Raw genomic sequence first — 20,064 nt, 5'->3', positions numbered from 1 at the left:
TGGGCCCCCCCTCAACTGTGGTCGAAAAAGTTTGGTACGTCAGCAAATACACCACATGTTGTTTATAAACATATGAAAAACAGGATATGCGCTCTATTTTAAATGAGAAATGCAATATGTAAAATTTCCCATAAAATATCTTATAATAAATACCTTTTTTTGCGCTCTTAGACGAGCAAAATCATTGATAATGTCATCGAAATATAATTTTTTAGTTATCTCAACTTCGATACACAATAAAGCTAACGATGACAGTTTTTCTTGTTAAATAATTGAGTTAACTAATGATTTTATTCTTTTTAGTAAGAAGAATGGTATTTCTCTAGAACACATGTTTGATATTGGTGATGTTGCCAATGATGTCTCTCAACATTTGGAAATGCTTTTTCTCAATTTTTAGCCTTACTTAAATTTTTTGTAGCATTGTGCCACCAACCTGAGCCAAAAATGAAAATTGTTGCAGTTCGTCTGAAAAAAGTGTTTGCATGATCAGATGCGTGAAGTTTTACATTGAAAATATGCATAATCTTCATGAAAATTTGACGATTTCACGTTGATGAAAAATATGCAAACGATTTTTTAGTAATCGTTTTATAAATCATTTTACGGTCAAAAAGATGGGAAATTGAGGAATCGAACAAAAGACTGACACATTGAAATACACTTTTGTCGTGGAGTTAATGTTGCAATGTAGGTGCATTTTGTACATGCGGTGTGAAATCTATTACTGATTGGCATGATATTAAAATTGATATTTAATGGGGCTTGCTAATAATTCGCACTTTGGAAATACAGTAGTATGATGTGATTTAAGGAAAATTCTTTTATTTTCCAATATTTTACCAAATAAAATTTATAAGAATTTGAGTAAAATATGCATTATAATAAATTTGGGGCTTCCTTAAAACGAAGCCCTGGGCCAATGTCTATTGTGTCCATGCAAAAATCGGGCCCTGTTTCCCGCTGCAAGTGAAGTACCGTGTGTCATTGAAAAAAATGCCGATCAGCTATAGCGATAACGTCACACTCGTGCTCAAATAAGGCCTTGTAAATAATGCTCAAATAAGTTAGCCTAGTGTTTTAACGAGCTCTAATACGAGGTATTCCCAAGATATTTCGTGACACCTGAGATCTGATCAATCTAACAGCATCCTTTTGTGTTATGGCACTTGGAATCATTGCCCTGATACAGCAACTTGGTCAACGCATCTACCGTTACACGTTTCTAACCCTGTGCTCATGATAAAAATAGAGATGTCAAAAAGATATGTTTTTCTATTCGTTCTTTCATCGGCGATGAGTGACGATCGAGATAACCTTTGAACCTATCTATACCCTCCAAATCTTCAGATTCTTTTCATTATCATCGTCGTCCTGAAAGAGATCAGGGAGGTGCTTACGTCGTAGATGTTCAACTGCCAGAATCAATCGAGAAATAATTGAAGTTTTATAAAATTGTAAATTATAACCACCTCGAAATAGTTTCCAATCAAGGGATGTAGGTGGTTTTAAAGCAGGTTAAACAAATGTTTAACCACCTGGTTCACGGTGGTGTGGTTCGTTTATATGCTGGTGTTCGTTTTGATTTCTTGCACTTGATTCGATTTCTTCAGTCACGTGCCAACGGAGAGTCATTAAACTATATGTGGCATACACACACTTCTACCCCCTTCTACTCTTACACTTCAAAGAGAAGTTTGGATTAAAACACTACGTCCAGTAGCGAAAATCGTCGAGAAAAGAAGTGAGTAAGCTGATCTTCATTATTGTCGCTGAAAAAAGTAAATAAAAAGGAGCAAATCTTTTATGGCATTGCCTGCAATTGTTAAAAGGTTCGAGACAATCAAAATAATGAAAAGAATTGGTGATCATTATTCGGGGAAGGCGCCTACTCGCGAAGGAGACATCACGATTATTTTTGCACTGGGTTCCTTACGTCTGTCTGGTAAGAGCGGCACGGGCCTCGATTTTTTATTTTTTACTTTTGCATTATCGTAAAAAAAACTGCAATGAATAAAGTGAGAAAAAAACTTTTTAAAGGTGTTGAACTTAAAAAACACTTGAAAAGGTTAAACCTTTATCTACTGACGGTACTTTGAATTACTAGATTAGATAATTCGTTACATATTGTATATTTGTTTAAAAAACAATATATTTTTAATTATTTTGTCTTTAATTAGAACTAAAATAACGCCTACTAAATAATTTGCATGGTAATTATTATTATTATATTTTTGTTTACGATCGTTTTCTTATTTTACTTTTCATGATGTGGTAGATCACAAAGGGTTAAAAATATAACAGGATAAATTAATTAGAGGTGAAATGAGATGGAGAGATAAATGTAACGTGATTCAAGATATAACACAGATCGCAAGCAAAATTTACCCTCTAAAAATTGAATGAAAATTCGCAGGGAATTTTAGCCCAAGTCACAAAAAGCGAAAAGTTGTGAATAAAAAAATTTAATCACCTATATCAAGGGTGGGCCGCATGCGACCCCTTGAGGTGATTTTGTGTGGCCCGCGGTCAGGTAAAGTTACTGTGTATTAAAATGATTTTCTTATCATTGTTTAAGCCGGGGGTGTCCAACCCGCGGCACGCCACTATCAGGAGTGACACACGAAAACATTTCAAAGATTAAAGAAATTCTATTTCATTTTTCAATCAACGAAATTCTCTCCAATTTTTAAACGACCATTTTTTATGAATATGGTGGTCTTGCAGAGAGCCTGCCAAAAAAAATGTTTAGTAAATTAAACTGTTAAAATAATAACTATTTGAGAGAGAGAAATGACTTTCTATTCAATGCGTTTCTGTTCGGTTTTTCATCTTTGGGCATAGTTACTTGACGTCCCAAATGTACCAGATTCATACAATGAATGTCATCCGAGGGGGCATGCATTCTATTACATAACTGGCTATATTACCCGGGGTTTTTTTCAAATAATTTTTTCAATTGCTGGAAAAGGCAGCATTAAAGAAATGATAAACCATTGTAAAGGCATATATGTCTGAAATGCATTGCTGGCGAACCGCGGTAACCAAAGTAAACGTTTGGAAAGTGATTGTTGAGGCCCAAAAACCATTGTTGCCCGACAGTTTTTTGCCCATTTGGGACATTTGCCCTGCTCTGACGAAATTTTAAAGTATCCATCGTTTAAGTCGTGTCCCATTTGGTATATATGCAAAATTTGGCGACGATCGATCTAAAATTGTAGATTTGTATAGAGCACATACACGCACACACAGACAGAAAATCAATTTTATATACATAGATTATTGTCCAATTATACAGTATATAAAGTGTACAATTGAAAGGAATAAAAATTCTTCAATTCATTCTAAAATTATAGAAAATATTCATACCACATTTTTCTCTTCTACCAAAAAATATCGGGAAAATTTCTATATTACACAAATGTGAGACTTTTGCTGCCACCTGTCAAATAAAATGAATAGTATGTTTCATGATTTTTCAAGCTAAGTTTGCTGTTGATTTCAAACCGGCATGCAGCACGAGAACGAACAAATGTGTTCGTTTTTGTGTTCGTAATATATCATATAATATTTCTTTTTATGCTGCAAACTGGTACAAATTTTATGCGCAAAAATACCAGTAAATTTTGTTACGATCTATAAATGATAGATGGCGTGGTTTTTTTAGAGGGCTCTCAAAAGAATATCGCAATGTTCTGTTGGCAACGGCAGTTGATACCGGTTTCTGTTTATCGCAAAGAAGTGCGAGTGGCGGAGAACATTCCAGAAGATTTCCCTCTACCTCCGTACGGTGGCACCACCAACTTGAAAATTGTAAAATAGAATTTTGTTGAATACTCTTTTTCTCGAAGTTTCGACCGTACCTATAAATACTGAGACGATCACAAGGACAGAGAGTTTTTGGACTTTACGCTCGATAAGAGAGAACTCCGATCTAGTTAGCGTATATCTCTGCTTGTAAATACTTGTAAGAATTGCAGTTCTGTAAATAAATTTGTAACATCCAGCAAAGTGTTTCCATCCTCCGCTTATTTCAAGGACTTGTGAAAAATTATCCGGAACAGTATGCTTTTAAGTTTGTCGCTTAATCACTTTTTATAGACATAAAAGACTATAAAGTAAGTAAGACTATAATACAGACTTATAAAGTTTACGCCAGTATGCAGAATAAAATGAAAAAAAAAATGTAGTTTCATAATACATGCTGCTTATTTTCCTTCTGCACATTCGTTTAAAACCAACAACTATTTCAATTTGAGAATCACAACAGACAGTTTTGATTTTATTCAATAGGTACCTGCAAGGAAGGGGGCGCTCATGGGTGGAGATACGGGGGGGGGGGGGCCCGGCGTCAAAGGTGAAGTTGACTGATCTAATGTATATATGCATATATGAATTGACATCATCATCATGGTGCCCCCCCAGACTTCCAAGTGTATCTCCGCCTGTGAGGGTGTTGCTCAAAGTGGTTTCTCGGACTTACTACATTTCATATTTTTTGATATTCAAAGTCAAAAAGTTATGAATTTTATATTATATATATATATATAAAGAAAGTTATGAAATATTGTTCTCCAGTTATTTTCACCTGTTCGCAAGCATTTCTCCCATTATGCTGGTTCGCGATTGGTTTCAGTGTCTGCAATGAGGGAAAAGGTTAAAGAGCACTGAACTAAACCGTAAAGGTGCAGGCTTTTCTTGTGCCAATTAGTCCGGCAGCCGTGAGCTAAACCTGGTTTTGTTCTTGTAAGTTTTTTTTATTCTTGAAATTGCTTGTTCTAGGTATAAAGAATCGAGAAATGTTGGGTACCTCTTTGGTACCTTTGTGCAACTCGCAATATTCAAGATGGCGTCTTCCACCATATTGGAACTAGTAAGTGTTAAATATTTCGTGATCTATCAGCCAGAATTTTTTAATATATTCTACTGAATTTCAGAATGTGGCAACACCCTTTTATTATTTATTTTCTACTATTCACTTTACTTGTGAGTGTCAACTGCCAGTATTGTCTGTGCAGCAATGCTGTGAGGATGTTTCGGTATGTGTCTCTACATTAGAGATTTTCCGCAATTAGATTTATATTGCGGAATTCCCTACTCCCAATTAATGTCTTTGACTAAATTATTTTTATAATCTTTACAGTTTTGGATATTGTAAATAAGGACTATGGAGAAATCAGACTGTGTGTGCGTTTTTTTAATGGAAATATCATTGTAGGAGAAAAATTGGAAAACTTATCGAAGCAGGTGAGCAGCGAATTCAAAATATTATTTCATGCAGCGAGATATATGACGATGGAAAACACGAATAACTTCGAAGATTGCCACCAAATAAGGACTTTAAGATGACCTGTCATAAATCTTGTGTTTCTATGTATACAATGCCAGGGTAAAATGAATACAATACACTAAAATGCGAGAAAAAGTATTTGAGATGAAACCAGCAAACTCTGAAATATATCAACCTCTTATTGACATGATTCCTTCTCACCCAGATACAACGATGACATCATTAGTAGATGGAGACTAGTCTTGGAGGTGCGCACTTGTTGATGGTCATAGTTACTGTTGGATTTTTAATGGCTGACAGTGGCTTATTGGAATTGATGCCTGGGGTGTTTCTTGGAGTCCCGAAGATGATGAAAAAGAAAGAGTTTCCTCAAAATATGAGAACTTATGAGAGGATGGTTGCGGAAGACGCCTTGCAGAGTGTATTCGATGTTCACCAGCCAAAAAACAGCAACGATCCTGTATCACTCCTAGAAACTATAGCCATAAAGAGCAAAACAAGCAAGCTGTGGGTTGATTGTCTATTAAAGCCTGTCTTCCTCATGATGTTTTACGTGAGAGCAGAACGAGAAGGAAATTAGCCCGGAGTTGTTTGTAAAATTTTACCCTAATTTTTTTGCAGCAGCTCATCAAAATTATGCACGGTATGGTCTGTTTTATTTAAGAGCAATAGAAAAAATGCCTGTCAGAGAGAGTGTGTTGAACTTTCTGAATGGAGAACACGATATGCGACACATGCCTGGCTTCTGGAATAGAATCTGGAGTAACATGTGGATTGAAACCCCATTCATGCGCTTTGTCTTAAAGGTATTACCGGAATAATTTTGAAGCCAGAAACTCCGAAGACATGAGCATTAAGCTTACGTGTTTGAACTCAGCTGGAAAAAGTATCTTGTAAACATCGGGAAAGAGGAATGTCAACAGAAGGATGAGCAACACAAGCACAAAGAGAAATAAAAACAGAAATTGCATCAGATAAGACCGAGAATGACTTTGTCATCAGCTTTGGAGAAGTCACCAGCTTCAAAATTACATAGATCCACTGAAACCTGAGCCCCACACTTTACAACTTTCGGATATAGCTACAGGCAAATTGTGTCCAGACAACATAGATGTTGATGATGCAGTACAAATTGGCACAACACAAATGAAAGATTTCGTGAATGAATGTCCCAACAAGAAGTCTCTATGACCGTATACCTCAAAAAGTAACAACTATGGTCGCTACAAAGACGCACGTTGAAGCTGGTTCTGCAAAGATATGTGACACCCAAATTGTTTACTTTCGTGTAATTGGTCTGCAAGCAAGTTCTCGTAATATAAATGTGGAGCAAGTTCTGTGTCTCATGAGCTCTCTTCAGTTCCAACAGCTTTGTTTCACGATTCTGGTGAAATGAGAATATGTAAAAAAGTCAAAGTTGAAGACAACACACATATTGCTGAAAGATGTATCCTCCCGAACATCAGATCGTGTCTCCCTTGATGGATCAACCTTACCATGGGTTATTCCTTGGCCTGATAAAGGTAATGTATGTGACTATATCTCTCCCGCTTCAAATCTGCGCTCATAACCACACTACAGATAGGTGATTTATACTTGAGATTTGATTGGTATTATACTTTCAGCACCAAAGATGTTACAAAACAAAAGAGAGAAGCAGAGTTTACCAGCTATCATTGCTATCCCCACTTCCATAACAAAAAGTCGCACTTGGTCCCAGAAAATAAGAAACGATTGATAAATCTTATCTGCAGCAACCTTATACAAAGTAAGGAATATCTAGAACTTTATACTATAGCATTGGCAAGCTAGTGGGCAGGATGAAATCCCAAATGAAATAGCTGGTTTAAATGTTTTAAAACGGCAAGATTTAGCAACACTGCATGAAGAGGCAGATTTTATAACTGTTAAACAAGCACTAAGAACACAGAAAAAGGAGGCAGGCAGGTGACTGTGGTGTCTCATGACACTGATGTTTTTTGTTGCTTCTCTACCATTATTTAAACGAAGGTAAAACCATCCCGATGTACATGGAATCGCCTATCCGAGGAAAGTCGTTGATTGATATTAAATCCTCTGTCCAAAAACACACTGACATCATACCAGATATTTAGACTGGACATGTTCTGAGTGGATGTGATACCACAGCTTTCTTTTTGGTATAGGGAAAGGCAAAATAGTAAAAGTATCGAAAATGGGTCATTTTTCCCTTTCATTAGTGGGCGATGAAAAAGCAAGCATAGATGTGAACAGATAAGCATTAGTTTTTATTACCATCTGCTACGGTCATCCGAAATATTTGACACTTTCAGAAGCACGAGTTAGAGCTTTTTTCACTGAAATGGGAAGAAATAGCTCTTCGCAACATCCAAGACTGTTCACCGCCACCCACTTATGAAGTTTTCCTGCAGAATTTAAAAATTTAAAAAGAGCGCACCTTCAAACCATCATCTGGAAGAATGATTTAGGTATATTTCCTGCCATAGATCTTGAACAATTTGGCTACTACCAAAACAGTGTTTCTGAACTACTTCGGCCCATTAGTGCGCCAAATAATGTTGCACTACCTCCAAGTGATGTGTTGAGGTTAATTAAATGCTCCGGTGATAGTAAAACACCATGTAGTACAAAAAAATGTGGTTGTGTGAACACAGGCTTATCCTGTCCAGTGTTTTGCATTTTTGCACATAATGGCTATTTTAAAATAAAAATAACCAACTTCAAAAAGAAGATGAGCAAATGGAATCGCTTTCGATTTCAATTAACTCAAACATTCCTCTTCATTTATCAGATATCATTAAAAATGCAACTGAACTACCATACTTTACTTGTGAACGTACCTTTTATGTGAAACTAATAATTTTATATATTATCAAATGGAATACTTGTGTGAATGTACGTTTTAAAAGTAATTAAATAAAATCTACGTTTTTAGTAGATTACTGTTAACGATATGTAAAATGATATTACAAGATATAAAATAAAACTTACAAAAACATATAATTTTACTTTTTTTAGCAAATTTTTTCATAAATTTAGTAAAGCTATTCATTAAAAATGGCAACCTTCAACAAATTAAATTTTTTTACGTATAAAAATATATACTTTCCGGTCTGTTCGGGTAACTGCAACTAAAATTAGCAATAAATATACGAGGAAAACATGTTTATGCCAAAATGAGTGTAAATTTTCATAGAATCTAAATATTTAATTTAGGGATGGCCACCATCTTGAATTTTGAGAGTTGCCCAAAGGTACTGCATGGATACCCGCTATTTTATGAACCTACTAATCCACATACCCTAAACATCAAATACCAGCAATAAAACAACTTATTTGTTCCAAACACGGTTTGATGAAAAATCCCTATTTGGCTGCCAGACTAAATAGATAATTTTATTCATTGCTTTATACAATTCGATACAATACTATAATGCCTTCTGAGAAAAAAATTTTTATCAAGATTTCCTGGTTTTTATCAGGATTTGTTCCAGTTCCTCAGTCGCATGATCTGCCACCCTATCTTAAACACGGTGCCTGCCCTAGCCAATAGAGTGGATATCCGTGACGCCACTAAGTTAGGCGCTTATTATATTGTTTTGAAAATGTTTCTTCCTGTATCTGTAGGAGTTAATTCTCTAATCCGGTCCATAGCATCGTGAATCGGCTATGATTCCGTTAAAGCTAGAAGAGTTCTTGACTTATTTACTGACGCCAGCAGCGTCGTTATTAGGCGGAAAATTATAATTAGTCGTTTGACTAGTTTAAGATTATTAATTGGTGACCGCATTCCTTTTTGAATTTTCGTATTTCTTTCGGAATTTCAAAAAAATTGTATCGCTTTTGATATTTTTTATGCAAATGAATCAATTCATTCTTGGAATTCTCGAAAGTAAGTAAATCTGGTGATAATATTTTTCGGGCATGTAAAATATTGTGTGATTTGGGCATCTATTATGGTATTTATGGTATTCTATTATTTGGGTATATATACTGTATGAGTCACTCTATACGTGAGTCAGACGTTACATGTCCGACAGAGCATGCAAATTTTAGAAGATTTAACTAGCCCTGGTATGGGGGATTACCCCATTCGAGTTTGTGGCGCGTGATAAATTCGACGATACTTTATAAAATATAACTTTTATTTCAACGTGAATATCGTTTTGTTTCGCTCATAGAATAATTGTTTGATATTTTTCCGAACAGGTGCTGCTCCCTCTTTCTCTCTCTCTGAACTTCGTCATTTCGTGTCGAAGGGAACATGATATGCAATTCGGTTAGAACTACTGATGGCGCAACAAAATTTAGAAATTGACAACCGTAAGGATAAAGAAACAAAAACAATGACAAACAGAGCTATGACAGCGAGTGACAGGCGACTGTGGAAAAATTTAACGGTGCTCTGCGCTGGTTTTCTGCTGCAGTTTTGCGCGTACCAAGGGCTCGCGAACCTGCAGAGTACCATGAACAGTATAGACGGTATCGGCGTCACGTCGCAGAGCGTAATATATGCCGCTCTCATCCTATCGTCCCTGTTTCTACCCAAATTAATTATCGGGAAGATCGGTTGCAAGTGGACTTTGGTGGTATCCATGCTCACCTACTGTCCCTATATCGCGGCCAATTTCTGGCCCAGTTTTTCAAGTTTCTTGCCTTCGGCATTTCTTGTAGGATTAGGCGCCGCACCGCTATGGTCGGCGAAATGTGTGTACCTGAATGAGATCGCTCGCCGGTATGCGCTCATCACCGGCGAAAAAGACGACGTCGTGATATCGCGTTTTTTTGGGATTTTTTTCGCGGTTTTCGGAACGACTCAGATATGGGGTAACCTCGTGTCCTACTACGTGCTGAGGCCGGCCAATTCCACGGCGTCGGAAGTCCCGCAGAACGCGACGATGTCGTGTGGAATCGATTTCTGTTCGTCTCTCGAGGGAAGCAATCCCAACTTGGATCCGCCGAGCGATCAGAAGAGATTCGCCCTGACAGGCATCTACCTGGGTTGTGTGGTGTTTGCGGCAGCGATCGTCGCCATCACCCTGGATTCCCTTGATGAGGAAAAACCGGCTGAAAATCAGAGTGACTCACTATCTTCTTGGATTCTGGACGTTGGAGCAACTCTCAAACATGTCAAAAACGTCGACCAGATTCTATTAATCCCGCTGACCGTACACAGTGGCGTGGAGCAAGCTTTCTTCCTGAGCGAGTTCACGATGGTGAGTCGATTTCATTCTTTTTGACTTAACGCGACCGTATTTCTATGGACGAAGATACTAGAAAAATAAGCAAATATCGCGATCTTCGCCTTTACCGTTATATGCTATCTCAAGACTAAGGGTGTATTCACATCTACAGACACTCATCGTGTCGTGTGAGACACGGCAAACATTCTTTAACATAAAACCAATGAAAGTATCATATCTATCGTATCGTGACTGCGCAGGTGGAATCAGACATTTTTATGTTTAAGAATGGTTACCGTGTCTGAGACCATACAATGCGTGTGTATCTGTAGATGTCAATCCGTCCTTATTTGTATAGGCTGACACACATGCTAGAGCCAATGTCCAAAGTCATTGGACGGCTAAAGGCCGAAGATCGTATAAAGACTCTCGCCCACTTTGAGCAAATGTTTGGTCAATGTACGGGGTGGCCATTGACCGTAGCATTAAATCTTGTTCCCCCATCATTTTCTTTTTGTTATTCCATGTATAGGCTTACATCGCCTGCTCGTGGGGAATATATCACGTGGGTTATGTCTTCATTTGCTACGGCGTCGTGGATGCATCGATGGCCTACGTGACCGGGCGCATGTTGAAGGGTCTGCCCCGTTACACGATTTTCGCTGCAGGAGCAATCGGAAACGTCGCGGCGAGCATAGCCATGTACATGTGGACACCGAATGCCGAGCAGTATTCGATTTTCTTCGTTTTTGCCGCTGTCTGGGGTTTCAGCGACGCAGTATGGCAAACTCATATCAATGGTAAGTTAATCATTCAGCACCGAGACTCTAGTACATAATTTAATTGAATTCTTTGTGATAGTCTTATCCGAGTCAACCTCTCGAACTCATGAGCCCCCCCCCCCCGTTAGTTTGAAGAGGTGAGCTGGAAGTGTCATTCGTCGACTCACTGATTAGGGGTTCATATCTATTTCGCAGATTGAGTCTATCCGTGATATCAGTCGGGGAAAGAGATGGGAATCCCCTCAAATACGCAAGCAAAAAATACAATCAAACTCTTAGGAAACGATTCAAGGGACCCGGGATACGTATCATTATACAGTTGAGCCTGTCAGTTTGGACTCCTTCCTACACTAGACGGTTTTGAATGGAACCAACCATAATCCTGTAACACAAAATGTACCATGCAGTCCCCTCTATCAACAAAAAGTTGAATTAATTTTGTTTTCTGTACCAAAAAAAAAATACATCCTTCGTGGGAAAACTTTTCTGCAAGCCGCGTTCAAATATACCAATGCTTTAAACTTTTATGAATTTTTAAGAAATTTACGAATTTATGGAACACCCTGTATATTACACTACGAAAAGTGCATCGGGAACAAAGAGTAACATAGTTATGTGGGTATCGCAATACATGTTCGTAGAAGATATCATTATACATTTGAGCGTGTAGGATACGAATGAAAGAAATGGTTACTTTCCAAATATTCAAGCATTCAAAATAAATTCAGAGATGCTAGACAGATGGCAGCACTTGTACACGAAAAACTTGTTTAATTCTGACATTGCGAACACGTTAAAGACACGCATATGCGCGCACGAGACTTCCCAGGATGCAACAATTCATTAGAAACTTCCCACAGGAATGTTTACGCGGAACATGAGCGGTGTAGTGGTCAATATCCGATTTCAACTCGCTGGTCTAACGTTCGATTCGTTCGGAGTGTGACTACCAAGCTTTGGCATTTCGAGTTTCTTGATTAGATACCCATTTTAATTTAATGCCCTATGTATGTACAGCATGCACTGAGCTATAAAAAAAGGAGTGAGGATTTTGCGAGCCGTCCCTACGCGACCGCATCATACCCTTTTGGAGCGAAATAGGCAAAACATTTCCTGAACGTGTTAATGTAATGGGGCAGTTCCAAAAACAAGACCCGCTTCTCACTTTTCGGCCAATAATTATGCATTCTTTATCTTAAAAAAAATTTATAAAAATGAATATTTACTTTCGTGCAAGAAAATAAATATCCTTTTTCAAAAACTTAAGAGGAACTATTCTAACATTTCTAATATTATGTTTTGCATTTTGGCGAAAGCTTCCACTTCGAAAATTCATAGCAGTGAATATCCGCGAATTAACTGCTGAAAAAGAATTTTCAATGCAAGAAATGAAATAAAAATTAGAAAAAAAAAAGTGTTTAATATTTTTTTTCAAACATTATGTATACAACAATGTGCACATACAAGTTTCTTCCAATAAACAATTTACAAACAGGTCCACAGAGAATAATTTCGAACATTAAAATTGCAATTCACAAGAGTACTTATATGTTTGCTATCAAATAATTACTTAGTTATAATGCAAACCTTTGTCTAGTATTTTATTCAGACAAACTCTCTAAATTTGAAGGGATTTTTTCCCTCCAACATATGCAATTATTCACAGCATATAAAGGCGCGTGGATCATGCAATGAAAGCATTCGTAATTTGTTGTTCAGTAATTTGTACGGTGTTGCAAACGATTCTTGAGCTGTTTTCACTGGACCCACTTGGAATCGGTTTATTTCAACGAACACAAAGGAAATAAAGGAACACAAAGGAAGTTTGTGTACCCAAGAGCAGATTAGAACCGCTGCAGGGAGTCGTGCGTTGCAAGATCGGCGCGCTAGTGTATACGCGCCTTACGAAATTCCATTTTCATCATGACTCTAGAACTGTCATGTTTTCTCACATTGCAAGGGGGTGCCAGAAACGAACACCTTTTCCTCTAATTAAGACTTTATTTTTATTTATTTAAATACCAAGCTACTGAAAACCATCCAATTACAGCAAGGTTGACCTAAATAAAATACAATAAAATCAAACAGAAATGAATACCAATACACAGATATAAAATACATAAAACAGAAACAAACACTAGTCAATACCAAATAAGTAAAATTAAGGCTATATAAAATCACCGGATCAATTAAAAATGAATATAAATAAATAAAAACACATGATGATTAAAAATGAATATAAATAAATAAAAACGCATGATGATTAAAAATAAAATGAATAAACAAAGAAAAAGGAAATATTTTAACAGTCAAATACAAGAAATCATCGTTTAAGGAAAAAAAAATCGCTGATCGATCGGGGAGAAGCTGCTCTTTGAATTTACAAATAAGTATGGCAAATAAATCAAATTCGTCAGGTAAACTGTTATACAAAATCTGTTTATAGCACAAGACAGACCAATCAATGTCCTAAAGTGAGCTATATGAAATAATTTATTTGATCCGATGTACCATGTGACCAAGAATCCTATTTTAGATAACAGAAAAGAACAATCGATATTACCATTAACTAACCTCCAGAAAAATTTCAAAAGAATGAAATTTCTCCTCTTTTGGAGACTGGTAATTAAAAAAATTTGTCGGAGAAAAGTTGTTGCAATTGTAATGTCATATGCTCTAAATTTCTTAAAATACAAATATCGCATAAATGAATTTTGTATAATTTCAATATCATCAATAGCATTATTGTAATGCGGATTCCAAACAACAGATGCATATTCAAGTTTTGATCGTATTATAGAGTTGAAAAGAACAATCATTGTATCCAAACTGGTGAAATCTTTAGTTATTCTTTTAAGCCAACCGAGTTTACGATATGAATTACTACAAATGTCGTTAATATGATCACGAAAGGTAAAATAAGAGGTGTAAATTACACCCAAGTCCGTAGCAGAATATCTTCTCTGTAAAATATCAGTTCCAATACAATAAGAGTATGTGATAGGATTTTTCCTACGGGTGTAAGACATAACAAAGTTTTCGTTAATATTCAAGTGTAGGTGATTCTCGATACACCAGTGGTAAATGTGGGTTAATTTATCTTGAACAATAGAACAAGATTCAAAATTTATAATAAAGTCAAATATTTTAAAATCATCAGCAAATAATAAACAATTATGAACAGAAGCCCCAAGGTCATTAATAAAAATGAGAAACAATAGAGGTCCAAGAACTGACCCCTGAGGGACTCCAGATGTTGCACAAAATCCATCACTAAGAGACGAGCCAAAAGATACAAAAATCAATCTGTTTTTTAGATACGAAGCAAATAAATTACAAGTATCATCGCATAACCAATTTTTTTAGATTTTACAATTAATACAGAGTGGCTAACTCAATTAAACGCTCTTGCGAAATCTGTGTAAATTACATCGAGTTGACTTTTATTAGCTATGGCTTCAACAATATGGGTATTGTGGGAAAGAAGATTGGTAACCGTAGATCTATTTCTAACGAAACCATGCTGAGATTTGGGGAGATACAGGTCTTAATTTGAGCATAGATTTTATCATATAAAATAGACTCAAATATTTTAGCGAAAGGTGACAGAATTGTCACACCCCTATAATTTTCAATTTTATGTCTATCACCTTTTTAAGAATTGGAACGATTCTTGCTTTCTTCTATTCATCCGGAAAGATCCCATTTTAATAGACATATTAAAAATTAATAAAAGTGGGTACAACAAATGCTCAGCACACGCCTTAATAAAATATGGAGGTATACTATCAATACTTCTGGAGCTACTCCCCTTCAATCTTTTTATACTACATTTGATGTCATTTACGGAGATATAAGGAATATTGACAACATCATAAGAAACAGGAAAGTCGTTGTTTGAAGGAGAATAAAGATTGTGATCATTCTCAGAAGTTGTGAAATTCGATACAGAAAACTTGGAAACCATCAGCAGTCTGTTAATAAAACATTGTTTTCGAAATACATATACTTAGGTGCATTCTTATTTTTATTGTTACAGTAAGACCAAAATTGTTTTGGGTTGAATCTGAGAGCTGCTTCAATATTATCAATATATTTTTTATGAGCTTGTGTTATATAGAGTTTAACCTTAGCTCTATAACATTTGTATTGTACTAGGTGAGAGATAGTATTAGTCATCAAATACCTTTTCCGAAATTTCTCCTTACATATTGGAAATAATATTCCTATCGAACCAGAGAGAATATTTTCGAGTAAAATTCTTTCTTAATGGTACACACATATCAGAAATTGTAAAAATGTAGAAGTAAAACATATGAACAGTCTCATTTTATTAGTGCACAAATGTAAAAAATTCCAATTAAAGTGACAAAAAAAAAATTATACAAGGAATGAGAGTCAGCTTTTTTAAAATCATAATTAAAATCCTTAACTCCCTTGGTAGGATGACGCTCAACAGAAAGTTTATCTAAAGATATCAATAATGCTGGATGGTGGGTTCCTCTTTTATAAGTGGAAATTCCTCCCAGTGGACTGACACAGAAAAATAAGGCATTGATACCAGAACCAGTTCCAATATCCTTCCAAATGAGTTAGTAATAAAATTACATTGAATTAAAAAATATTGTTGCATGAAGTTGAAAAGACTAGAAACATATCTCGATCGACCATCATGCAAATCATCGAAACTAATACCCCAATTAATTCCAGGAATGTTAAAATCCCCAATTATAATGAAATTGTGCTTATCATCATTGTAAAATGTATCGAAGATATTATACAATATTATACGATATAATACTGAAAGCCACAAGTTGGCGAACAATAAACACAGCACAAATATAAGATTCTGCCACCATTGCAAAATATCTTAACACAAGTTATCTCCAAGTTACAATCAAGAGCAAACTTTAAATTTATTTTTTGCTGCGATAAGACCACCACCACATCTCGAGCAATTTAGATTACTGCAAGATCGGTCATAGCGAAATACACAGTATCTATCATCAAATATTTCACTATCACATATATCTGATATAAGCCAAGTTTCCGTTAGACATATAAAATCATGGTTGCTGGAAAGAACCGAATTTTTAAAAGATTATAATTTAGTTCTAAGGCCTCGTACATTTTGATAATAAACAGATATCTTCTCTAGTCAATTATTATCGTTCGATCTCTGTTGCAAGTATGAATTAGTGTCCACATTGGCCGACTTTTCAATTTGAGATGCATGTAGTTTCCCATAAAAGGGAGAAATAATGGAACCTTCAGGCCAGAGCTCACCATTTAATAAAATGTTAATGTCATTAGCTTCGATATGAAATAATAATAATAATAACCCCAGAAGGCATGAAATGCACTTATACTGGAAAAAAAAATGGAAGGAGGCGTATGATTTATATTTCGTTCTCATCTTGGTGCACATGAAATAATTAAGGTTATTACAATTCAAGAATTGAATAACATCCTTGGTTGCACTATCGGAACTTAATCTGGATAAAAACACAGCCGATTTCTTAGAACGATAAACCACTCCTTTAAGAATCGAACTTTTACACTTTTACTTTTACCATTTAAAATTGGCTTGCGAGCTCGAGGTGTATTATCAACATCAGAAGCTACCTTACGCTGAGTTGAATTGTTCCGATTAAATGTTGAAGCTTTGCAATATTACATACATAGGCTAAGCAGTAATCAATTCATTAAGGAAAATGACCAGGTGGTAGCCCAAAATTTCAATAAAAGGTATTTTTATTTCACAGGCGATACATTAGAATTTAAATGAACTTGGAACTATCCAAAAAAAAAAAAAAAACTGCATTAAATTGGCATTTCACTATTATGCTCTTGGCCATCCACTAACCCAGCACATTTAACTTCCTAGAGTACTGTATTTGTTCCTGCTTTTGTCCAACGTAATTTGTTTCCTAATAGACACAGAATCTCAATTATTAGAGCACAATCCAGGGAAATGCGTCCGCTGCAACATTTTCAACATACGGGAAAGCTTCACTCATGAAACCTCTGAATGGGGAAGGGTAAACTTTTTTCGCAAATAATTTTTTTTTATATATATGAATGAGGAGAATAAAAATATAAAGTAAGTGCAAATTCTTTCATACACGATGTGTATCGTCTCCTACTCGGTTTCACATTTTTATTCCTCAGCTGATGTACTAGGAGTTCCAATGGAACATCTCCAAAAGCGTCTATTAGCAATGTAACAGTTTGAGTGGGCATTCCACATACTTTTTGCGCCGTTGTTAACATTGACGTAAGATCTGATATTTTTTGTCCCTCGGTTTCAATCTTTGTTGGCAAAGTGACTGTAGCCACTTCTGATAATGCTGTAGTAGCTGCTATTCATCAGTTTTCGCCATGTTGTCATGATTGTGAACAGCAGTTTTAAACCTTTTAGAAATATGAAAAAAAAATCCTAATTAAAATATTAATTTCATACACAGTAAAACTTCTTCTAATGGCCACCTCAGAACTACTGCCATATTTTGTTGAAACCAAAGGAGTCTCAGACTTAACATTAAGGCGCGTATACGCTAGCGCGCGGATCATGCAATGAAAGCATTCGCAATTGGTTGTTCAGTAATTTGTACGGTGTTGTGAACGATTCTTGAACTGTTTTCACTGGACCCACCTGGAATCGGTGTTTTCAACGAACACAAAGGAAAGAAAGGAACACAAAGAGAGTTTGTGTACCCACGAGCGGATTAGAACCGCTGCAGGGTGTCGTGCGTTGCAAGATTGGCTCGCTAGTGTATAAGCGCCTTTACAAGTAACCTCCGATCAACTATTTCCGAACGATCACTTTGGACACGGAGATATACATCGCTAGAAAAATATCTTAAGTTGGCAAGTGCACTGGTTTCACTAATTTTGAAGAACAAACAGTCCCATGGGTTAAAATCTGAAACTGAAATTGTTGTTGATTTTGGGTCGCGGCTGAAAAAGGTCAAGAACCCTCCGGTTTATGCATTAGTTGCCCAACTAATTAATTCGGCCAATTAATTCCGCCGAATTCTTACAACGATGATAAATTTGCTAAATATAACTACTAATTTTATTGTCTTCTTTTCTTAAACTCGGCAAACAAAGATTGCTTCTTTTTTTTTTTTTAGACTAACGATTGATATTTTTCTCTTTGACAGCTTTCTACGGATCCGTGTTCTGTGGTGAAGAAGCAGCAGCCTTCTCCAACTATAGACTCTGGGAGTCTACAGGCTTCTTGATCGCTTTCGCTCTCAGCAAATATTTGTGCATGACTGCAAAACTAACGATGCTGATCTTTTTCTTGCTGATCGGCATGTGCGGTTATTCTGCGGTGGAAATTCGATGTCGCATCAGACTTCGCGAAGCGTCGTCGGTGACTTAATTGATTATAGCCGAAACACACTACACTGACGTGACGTGATTATCCCGTCAAGTCAATGTAGTTTTTTTCGGTCTTTAATGTGGAAAGTTCGCTGAAAACGGAGAATTTATGTTCTGCTAGAAGGGACGGGCTTAAATATTTTGCGGCTCAGTGCAAAAACCGCTTTGTGGACCACTTAAACGGATTTTTTCATCCATTTCCCCTCCCTCTAAAATATAGATCTCGATAGCAACTAAAAAACCCCTCTAAATCGGATTTTTCCATATTCCAGTAACCATGAACACCCTGGTGCACGCCAGGTTTACATGGGCACCTGAGAATGAACGTCAAACTACTATTTCATGATCATAAAAGAACATTCGACAACTAATTTGGACAGTTTGACAGTGTTCACTGTCCAGTAAAAAAAAATACAAGTGAGCTTCCAGGCACTCCCAAGGGTGGGGGTTAGAGAACCAATTATATATCTATTCAGAGCTGCAACTAGATACGCTTTCAGCTTGGCAAGCATGCATTATGCCTACCTCATGTAATTTTGAATAATAAAAATTTTTTGGCGTACTCTCTGGTCCAGCGCCTGGGGCACTAGATCAATACCTTCTACAGCGGAAAGCCTGACCTCGAGATCCGTCCTACGAAACCCGTCTTCCCTGTAAGATCGTTTTCCAGCAGCACCACACACTAACGCCGATGTGTTATATATTTAACACACGTTACTATGTTTTTTCCTCAATGTTATAGAAAAAGAGGCCGAATCAGTAAAGACTTGAGCACTCGAATAGCCAAGTTTATACTTATAAACCATATTTTCAAGTATCAATTATGGCCAGAGTTTTAATAAAAACTTGACAATATTTGAAAAATTACCCTTTGGACGTCAAAACTTAATTGTTCAGAACTTCAATTTCTGTTAATTTTAACCAAAAAAGTATCCTTTGAATACAAAAAAAAAAAATCGAGACGAAATTCGACAATATAATATCCTTTATTTTTCATCACATACAATATATATTTTCAGTCATTTATAAAAAAAATAAATATGTAAAAGGAAACTTTATGAAATAAATATACGTTGCTTTGCTCCTTCCACAATGGATTGGATATGAATGGACTACTCTGGTAGGACTACAGGGGTGGGAAATGACTAAGTCCATTTCGGAGCAGCTTTGGAGCAGCAAAATTCAGGATTCGGAGCAGTTTTGGAGCAGCAAATTCTGGATTTGGAGCAATTTTGGAGCAGCAAATTCTGGATTTGGAGCAATTTTGGAGCAGCAAAATGTGGGATTCGGAGCAGATATTTATAAATCGGAGCAGTGAAATTAACAAGAATATTTTCGTTAACCCTCAACCCTTTTCAAAATAAAACTGCACTGTCTTTTGCTATGAAACATCTCTTCATCAGCTTGATTTTTGTTTTTG

General features: G+C 36.2%; 1 protein-coding gene across 1 annotated transcript; it reads left to right on the top strand.

The window, feature by feature from the left end:
• Positions 1-1,368: 1,368 nt before the first annotated feature.
• LOC149088361 (N-acetylglucosamine transporter UNC93A) lies at positions 1,369-19,588 on the top strand. The gene is made up of 5 exons (XM_089247422.1): positions 1,369-1,945; positions 4,783-4,873; positions 9,500-10,506; positions 11,006-11,273; positions 18,422-19,588. The coding sequence occupies exons 3-5, from the start codon at positions 9,583-9,585 to the stop codon at positions 18,643-18,645; spliced, it is 1,416 nt and encodes a 471-aa protein (XP_089103548.1). The 5' UTR covers positions 1,369-1,945; positions 4,783-4,873; positions 9,500-9,582; the 3' UTR covers positions 18,646-19,588.
• The last annotated feature ends 476 nt before the right edge of the window (positions 19,589-20,064 follow it).

This window comes from Pholcus phalangioides, unplaced genomic scaffold, assembly GCF_987345545.1.
Source record: "Pholcus phalangioides strain wild (caught in Gottingen) unplaced genomic scaffold, Ppha-v1.0 ptg000003l_1, whole genome shotgun sequence".
NCBI lineage: Eukaryota > Metazoa > Arthropoda > Arachnida > Araneae > Pholcidae > Pholcus > Pholcus phalangioides.
This window is presented reverse-complemented; position numbering and strand designations above follow the sequence as displayed.